Below are 8,940 nucleotides of genomic sequence, written 5' to 3' on the forward strand. Positions count from 1 at the left end.
AGCATTTTTTCCCCTCTAGGTGACACAGATCTTTCAGTCGTTTCAAATTACATCAGAGAGATGCAGCGGGTTTATCCTGCAATCGATGGAAGAATATCTTTTATAGGAAACAGCAGCACGAGGCTTTGTATTAATCTGAAAATTGGATTGTTTTTTTTCTCACTTTTTGCTTTGTTTTTCCATTTTTGACGATTATGACCAATGAATTAATTGCTGCATTCGATTCTAGAAAAGTATTCAGTGAAGTAGCTGTTGGCCCTTTTCAAATGTTTTAATGTAATTTGCACATCCCGAGAGAAGTTAATCTTATTTCCTGTTTAAAGCACTGACTGATTGATCCCCAGTCTCGACACTCACTCCCACATCCACACAGTGTGAGGGTCAGAGAGACCCACAGGCACAAAGGTTTCTGGGTAATGGAGTGGGGCTGGACAGTGCAACCACCTAACGCAATGAGGACTTGCATTTATATAGCGCCTTTCACGACCTCAGGATGACCCAAAGCGCTTTACAACCAATGAAGAACTTTTGAAATGCAGTCACTGTTCTAATGTAGGGAACGTGGCAGCCAATTTAGACACAGGCAGGTCCCACAAACAGAAATGATCTAAATGACCAGATAATCTACTTTTAGTTGTTGGTTGAGGGATAAATATTGGGCTGGGACACCAGGGAGAACTCCCCCCTCTTCAAAATGGTGCCATGGGATCTTATACTCCCACCTGAGAGGACTTGGTTTAACGTCCCATCTGAAAGACAGCACCTCTGACAGTGGAGCACTCCCACAGTACTGCACTGGACTGTCAGCCTGGATTATAGGCTCAAGTCTCTGGAGTGGGACTTGAGCCCACAATCTTCTGACTCAGAGGCGAGAGTGCTACCGTTGAGCAACAGATGACAGTGTATTGCAGCATAATGTACAAAGCCCAGACACACAGCTTTGTTTGGAGGAAGCATCTTGTGGTCCCCTGACCCCCCGCCTGTCCCCCTCCATTCTGCCAGCCCCAGGACGTAGCAAGTCACCATCAGCGAATTTGGTAATGCAGATATCGATCTGTGCGTGTGTACAAAGTCCCATCACCAGCAGAAACTTTTCAATTTCCTGACTGAGCACATTTGCAGATACAGCACAGCTCAGCCGTCGGAACTGTGCTTCAATTAGAATGCGCTCTGGAACATCCCGGGGGGAGGGGCGTAGGGTTACCAACCCATCAGGATTGTCCTGGAGTCTCCAGGAATTAAAGATTGATGATCTGGGAGAAAAATCATCGGGGTGTTAAAAAATGTGGGGCTTTTTTCCATTTACTTTTAACAATTCTGTTTATTAGTTATAAAAAATATTGGAAATAGGAAGGAAAAGGCTGTTTGACCGACAGTCAAGAATCATTCAATCAGGTAACAAAGAGTCTCTTCACTTTCCATTTGGTGTGGAAAGGCAGTGATAATGGACGTGTCGGGCGACCAATGGCAGGAGCGTGGATGGACGTGTCGGGCGACCAATGACAGGAGTGTGGATGGACGTGTCGGGCGACCAATGGCAGGAGCGTGGATGGACGTGTCGGCCGACCAATGACAGGAGCGTGGATGGACGTGTCGGGCGACCAATGACAGGAGCGTGGATGGACGTGTCGGGCGACCAATGACAGGAGCGTGGATGGACGTGTCGGCCGACCAATGACAGGAGCGTGGATGGACGTGTCGGGCGACCAATGACAGGAGCGTGGATGGACGTGTCGGGCGACCAATGACAGGAGCGTGGATGGATGTGTCAGGTGACCAATGACAGGAGTGTGGATGGACGTGTCGGGTGACCAATGACAGGAGTGTGGATGGACGTGTTGGGTGACCAATGACAGGAGTGTGGATGGACGTGTCGGGTGACCAATGACAGGAGCGTGGATGGACGTGTCGGGTGACCAATGACAGGAGTGTGGATGGACGTGTTGGGTGACCAATGACAGGAGTGTGGATGGACGTGTCGGGTGACCAATGACAGGAGTGTGGATGGACGTGTTGGGTGACCAATGGCAGGAGCGTGGATGGACGTGTTGGGTGACCAATGACAGGAGCGTGGATGGACGTGTTGGGTGACCAATGACAGGAGTGTGGATGGACGTGTTGGGTGACCAATGACAGGAGTGTGGATGGACGTGTTGGGTGACCAATGGCAGGAGCGTGGATGGACGTGTCGGGTGACCAATGACAGGAGCGTGGATGGACGTATTGGGTGACCAATGGCAGGAGCGTGGATGGACGTATTGGGTGACCAATGACAGGAGTGTGGATGGACGTATTGGGTGACCAATGACAGGAGCGTGGATGGACGTGTCGGGTGACCAATGACAGGAGCGTGGATGGACGTGTCGGGCGACCAATGACAGGAGTGTGGATGGACGTGTCGGGTGACCAATGACAGGAGTGTGGATGGACGTGTCGGGTGACCAATGACAGGAGCGTGGATGGACGTGTCGGGTGACCAATGACAGGAGTGTGGATGGACGTATTGGGTGACCAATGACAGGAGTGTGGATGGACGTATTGGGTGACCAATGACAGGAGCGTGGATGGACGTGTTGGGTGACCAATGACAGGAGCGTGGATGGACATGTCGGGTGACCAATGACAGGAGTGTGGATGGACGTATTGGGTGACCAATGACAGGAGTGTGGATGGACGTATTGGGTGACCAATGACAGGAGCGTGGATGGACATGTCGGGCGACGAATGACAGGAGTGTGGATGGACGTGTCGGGTGACCAATGACAGGAGTGTGGATGGACGTGTTGGGTGACCAATGACAGGAGCGTGGATGGACGTGTCGGGTGACCAATGACAGGAGCGTGGATGGACATGTCGGGCGACGAATGACAGGAGTGTGGATGGACGTGTCGGGTGACCAATGACAGGAGTGTGGATGGACGTGTTGGGTGACCAATGACAGGAGCGTGGATGGACGTGTTGGGTGACCAATGGCAGGAGCGTGGATGGACGTGTTGGGTGACCAATGGCAGGAGCGTGGATGGACGTATTGGGTGACCAATGACAGGAGCGTGGATGGACGTGTCGGGTGACCAATGACAGGAGCGTGGATGGACGTGTCAGGTGACGAATGGCAGGAGCGTGGATGGACGTGTCGGGCGACCAATGACAGGAGCGTGGATGGACGTGTCAGGTGACCAATGACAGGAGCGTGGATGGACGTGTCGGGCGACCAATGACAGGAGCGTGGATGGATGTGTCGGTGACCAATGGCAGGAGCCCAGTGGGGGTGGGGTGGTTGGAGGCGGGAGGGTCATGTGATGATACCTCCAGGAATATGTCCAACCAGGGTTAGCAACCCTAGAGGGGTGCCAGTGTGGGCACGCTGGCATGGAGGCCTGAAAGGTCATGCCATGCGCCTGGCACTGTGGGAGACTGAGGGACAGTGACTTCTCAGGGGAGTGGGGAAAGCAAAGTGGGACCAACCAAACAGTAAGATCCGAGGCCCAGCTAAACTCTGCAAGTAGTGAAGAGGCAAGGCCTAGGCCCTGAGAGAAAGGAGGCCTGTGGTTGTGAAAGTCCTTTTAGCTTTTGGGGGAGTGGATTGTTAAGTTTTGTGCGTTCTTTTTCCATGATTGTTAAATTTTTAGCTGTTTATGTTGTAAGTTTTATATTTAAGGATATCAGAGAATTGTGACGGGCACTATGATTCTAAGAAAAATAAAGTTAAGCTTCCTGATTTGTTTGGAAGAGCTGATGAGTATTTTGTTTAGTTTTGTTTCTCTTTACCTCTGTGAGGTGTACACACCTGGTAATTTCATCTCCCATTTAATCCTTCGACACAATCCTCGGATCACTGTGATTTGACCGTGTGCACACTGCTCAGCTAAAGCCGACCCATAAGAGAGCAGTGCTGGTTATGGAAAGGGTGCTGGGTAATTTAAAGTACTGGTTTGGGCTGCGAGGGGTATGGGGCAAAATGCATGAGCTGCTGTGGATAATATCACTAGTCTGGCGGACAGTGGTGGGGTGTAGGGAGTGGGGATGCACAAGAGGCCAGAGTTGGAGGAACGCAGAGTTCTCGGGGCTTTAGGGCTGTAGGAGGTTTCAGAGATGGGGAGGGGTGAGGCCAGGAGGGATTTGAACATGAAGATGAGAATTTTAAACTTGAAGCAGTGAGGCACTGGGATTAATGTAGGTCAGGGGTGATGGGTGAGCAGTGTGGGTGCAGGATAGGATAGTGAGGCAAGGGTGGAGATGGCCGATATTACGGAGGTGGAAGCACATGGTCTTTGTGATGGAGGTTTGAAGCTTAACTCAGGATCAAATCGGCTGGTTCAACTAGAGACCTTGGCCTGGGAAAGGGATGGAATCAGTGGGAAGGATACGGAGATTGTGGCTGGGACCGAAGGTGATGGCTTTGGTATTTCCAATGTTGAACTGCAGGAAATTGCGGCTCACACATGACTGGATATTGGACAAGCAGTCTGGAGGGGTCGAGGAGGTGATGGTGACGTAGAGCTGGCTATCATCAGCGTACATGTGGAACCTGACCCCATGTCTCCCAGTGATATCGCCAAGGGGTAACATGTAGATGAGGAAGAGGAGTGGGGCCACGGATAGAGGTAATGGTGCTGGGGCGGGAAGAGAAACCATTGCTGTGATGCTCTGGTTACGCTTGAATATGTAAGAGTGGAATCTAACGAGGGCAGTGCCACTGAGTTGGACAATGGAGGAGAGGCATTGGAGGAGGATGGTGCGGTCGACCGTGTCAAAGGCTGCAGAGAGGTCAGGAAGGACGAGGAGGAATAGTGCACCATGATCCGTTATAAAGGATGTCATTTAGAACGTTGATTAGGACCATTTCAGGGGCGGAAACCTGACTGGAGAGGTTCAAACATGGAGTTACGAGAAAGATGGGCACGGATTTGGGAGGTGACAACATGTTGAAGGACTTTGCAGAGGAAAGGGAGGTTGAAGATGGAGATGAGGCGGTCGTTTCCAAGGACAGAGGGTGGGACCCACACAATACAGCTTTAGGACAAAGTCAAAAGCCAGGAAGTGAGATTCAGAATGTACCAGTTTCTAACTGCCATCTGAAGTGACCTAGCAAACCATTCAGTTGTATCAAACTGCCACAAAAAAGAATAATAAGAAAAAGACCACTCGGCTGCAACCTAGGCATCGAATTCGGACACGACTAAGACACACCCAGCCCAGTCGACCCTGCAAAGTCCACCTCACTAATATCTGGGGACTGGTGCCAATGTTGGGAGAGCTGTCCCACAAATTAGTCAAGCAACAGCCTGACATAATCATACTCACAGAATCATAGCTATCAGCCGGTCTCCCAGATTCCTCCATTACGGTCAGGTCAGACCCACTAGAGATGGGGGCACAGTGGTATACAGTCGGGTGGGAGTGGTCCTGGGAGTCCTCAACATTGACTCCAGACTCCATGAAATCTCATGGATTCAAGTCAAACATGGGCAAGGAAACCTCCTGCTGATTACCAACTCCCACCCTCCCTCAGCTGATGAATCAGTACTACTTCACGTTGAACAACATTTGGAGGAAACACTGAGGGTAGCAGAGGAAAAGACTGTAGTCTGGGTGGGAGACTTCAAAGTCCATCAGCAAGAGTGGTTCAGTAGTAACATCACTGACTGTTCTGGCCGAGTCCTGAAGGACATATCTGCCAGACTGGGTTTGCAGCAGGCGGTGAGAGAACCAACACGAGGGAATAACCTACTTGACCTTAACTGGAGGAGGGCAAATTTCAGTGAGTTGTAAAGAGATCTTGGCCAGGTGGATTGGAATCAAAAATTGGTAGGCAAAACAGTAATTGAGCGATGGGAGGCCTTCAAGGAGGAGTTGGTTCGGGGACAGTGTAAACATATCCCTATGAGGGGGAAACATAAAAACATAGAAAATAGGAGCAGGAGTAGGCCATTCAGCCCTTCGAGCCTGCTGCGCCATTTGATATGATCATGGCTGATCCTCTGTCTCAATACCATATTCCCGCTCTCTCCCCATAGTGCCTTTTGTGTCTAGAAATCCATCTAGCTCCTTAAATATATTCAGTGACTTGGCCTCCATAGCCTTCTGTGGTAGAGAATTCCACAGGTTCACCACCATCTGAGTGAAGAAATTTTACAGTCCGCTTTTATGTTCCTTGCAAGTTTACTCTCATACTCTATTTTTCCCCTCTTAATCAATCTGTTGGTCCTTTTTTGCTGAATTCTAATCTGCTCCCAATCCTCAGGCTTGCAACTTTTTCTGGCAACTTTATATGAAAGGAAGGATGTCCAAAGCTAGAGTTCCCTGGATGACTAAAGACATAGAGATAAAAATGAAACAGAAAAGGGCTTACGATGAATGTAAGGTTCATAATACAGTAGAGGAGCAAGCTGAATGCAGAAAGTATAGAGGAGATCTAAAAAAGGGAATAAGAGGGGCAAAGAGAGAATATGAGACTAGATTAGCAGCTAACATAAAAGGGAACCCAAAAGTCTTTTATAAACATATAAATAGTAAAAGGGTAGACTAAGGAAGCGTAGGACCAATTAGGGACAAGAAAGGAGACTTTCTTGTGGAGGCAGAGGGCATGGCTGAGGTACTAAATGAATACTTTGTATCCGTCTTCACTAGAGAAGATGATGCTGCCATTGAAGCAGTAAAGTAATGTAGAAACATAGAAAATATACGGCACAGAAGGAGGCCATTCAGCCCATCGTGTCTGTGCCGGTCGAAATAGAGCTATCCAGCCTAATCCCACTTTCCAGCACTTGGTCCATAGCCTTGTAGGTTACGGCACTTCAAGTGTATATCCAAGTACCTTTTAAATGTGATGAGGGGTTTCTGCCTCTACCACCCTTTCAGGCAGTGAGTTCCAGACCCCCACCACCCTCTGGGTGAAAAGATTTTTCCTCAGCTCCTCTCTAATCCTTCTACCAATTACTTTAAATCTATGCCCCCTGGTTATTGACCCCTTGCTAAGGGAAATAGATCCTTCCTATCCACTCTATCTAGTCCCGTCATAATTTTATACAACTCAATTAAATCTTCCCTCAGCCTCCTTTCTTCCAAAGAAAACAACCCCAGCCTATCCAATCTTTCCTCTTTTAGTAGAATGGTACCAGGGATGCTGGACTTCAGTGATGTGGAGAGACTGGAGAAGCTGGGGTTGTTCTCCTTCGAGCAGAGAAGGTTAAGGGGAGATTTAATAGAGGTGTTCAAAATTAGGTTTTGATAGTGTAAATAAGGAGAAACTGTTTCCAATGGCAGAAGGGTCAGTAACCAGAGGACACAGATTTATGATGATTGGCAAAAGAACCACAGGCGAGATGAGGAGAATTTTTTTTGTGCAGCGAGTTGATATGATCTGGAATGTCCTCCCTGGAAGAGTCATGGAAGCAGATTCAGTAATAACTTTCAAAAGGAAATTGGATAAATACTTGAAGGGCAAAAATTTGCAGGGCTATGGGGAAAGAGCAGGGGAATAGTAATAATTGGATCAATATTTCAAAGAGCACAATGGGCTGAATGACCTCCTTCTGTGCTGTATCATTCTACGATTCTTAATAGAGATTAAAATGAAACAGAAAAAGGAGGATTATGATAAATGTCAGGCTCATGAGACAGAAGAGAATCGAGCTGAATACAGAAAATACAGAGGAGAACTAAAAAAGAAAATAAGAGGGGTAAAGAGAGTGCATGAGAATAGATCAGTGGGTAACATAAAAGGGAGCCCAAAAACCTTTTATAAACATATAAATAGTAAAAGGGGAGTCAAAGGAAGGGTGGGGCCGATTAGGGACAAAAAAGGAGATCTTCTTGTGGAGGCAGAGGGCATGGCTGAGGTACTGAATGAATTACTTCACATCGGTCTTCACTAGAGAAGAGGATGCTGCTAATGTCACAGTAAAGGAGGAGGTAGTAAAGAAATTGGACAGGATAAAAATAGATAAAGAGGAGGTACTTAAAAGGTTGGCAATGCTCAAAGTAGAATGGTCACTTGGTCCTGATGGGTGGCATCCTCGGTTGCTGAGGAAAGGTGGAGATAGTGGATGCTCTGGCCGGGGAAATGGGACTAATTGGATAGCTCTTTCAAAGAGGCAGCACGGGCACGATGGGCCGAATGACCTCCTTCTATGCTGCATCATTCTATCATTCTATGATTCTATGATCAATGGCAGCGAGAGCATTTTCTGCAATCTGTATTTTACTTCAGTTGCAGAATATCTCCCCGTTCTATAACAACATCAGGAACATGTTACAGAACCTCCTGGTGTGAGGAAATCTCCCTCCGACAGACCCAGGATGTGGCCTATTAGAAAGAACTTGTGGGACGGCAGAACAAATCCTCACCCTTCCGGGAGGGACAAAAAAGTGGGCTGCCTCTAATTTATTTTAAAACGTGTTTCGATCTTTAATTAAATCTTTTTTCCCGGCAGGTAAGTCTCTCCACGGACCCGTCATTCCCAGGCTAGGGCATGAGGACTGTCAGGACACACCCTGTCTGCACCTTAAATTTGTGTAAAGTTACAATTAACAATTACCAAAACCACAGTCAATACTTAGGGATTTTTTTCTTGCTTGTCACAAAGATGAATCATTTGTTTGGTCTGTTTTCAAAGAAAAGTTTTGTTTCCCATTTCGTTCAAGAATCTGGTTAATCTTTATCTAATCATGCAAAAATTCAGAGTACTCCCAAAGCAGATAACATAATCACATACTCTCAATGAAACGGGTTATTCTACTGGTTCCGTGTGTGTTTGACCCTGTGTAGTTTATCAGCCTGAAGGAAAAGAGAGGTGAAGAGCAGAAAGGGAATGAACAGTGAACAAGGCAGGAGCCTTTCTTTTAGGTGGTCGAAGTATTGCGGGCAGTGCAGGCCCGAATTTCCAATACGTTCTCCCGGCAGGCGAGGCTCCCTGCCAGGAGCCTCCAGTCAGAAAA

General features: G+C 47.9%; 1 protein-coding gene across 1 annotated transcript in view; it reads left to right on the forward strand.

Moving 5' to 3' along the window:
• The window catches only part of LOC137324642 (5'-nucleotidase-like), a 101,122-nt gene extending 97,408 nt beyond the window's left edge, over positions 1-3,714 (forward strand). The window contains exon 9 of the mRNA XM_067989185.1: positions 20-3,714. Coding sequence (XP_067845286.1) covers positions 20-189 — 170 coding nt within the window. The 3' untranslated portion in view covers positions 190-3,714. The remainder of the gene's footprint in view (positions 1-19) is intronic.
• The last annotated feature ends 5,226 nt before the right edge of the window (positions 3,715-8,940 follow it).

The sequence above is a fragment of the Heptranchias perlo genome, chromosome 8 (genome assembly GCF_035084215.1).
Source record: "Heptranchias perlo isolate sHepPer1 chromosome 8, sHepPer1.hap1, whole genome shotgun sequence".
NCBI lineage: Eukaryota > Metazoa > Chordata > Chondrichthyes > Hexanchiformes > Hexanchidae > Heptranchias > Heptranchias perlo.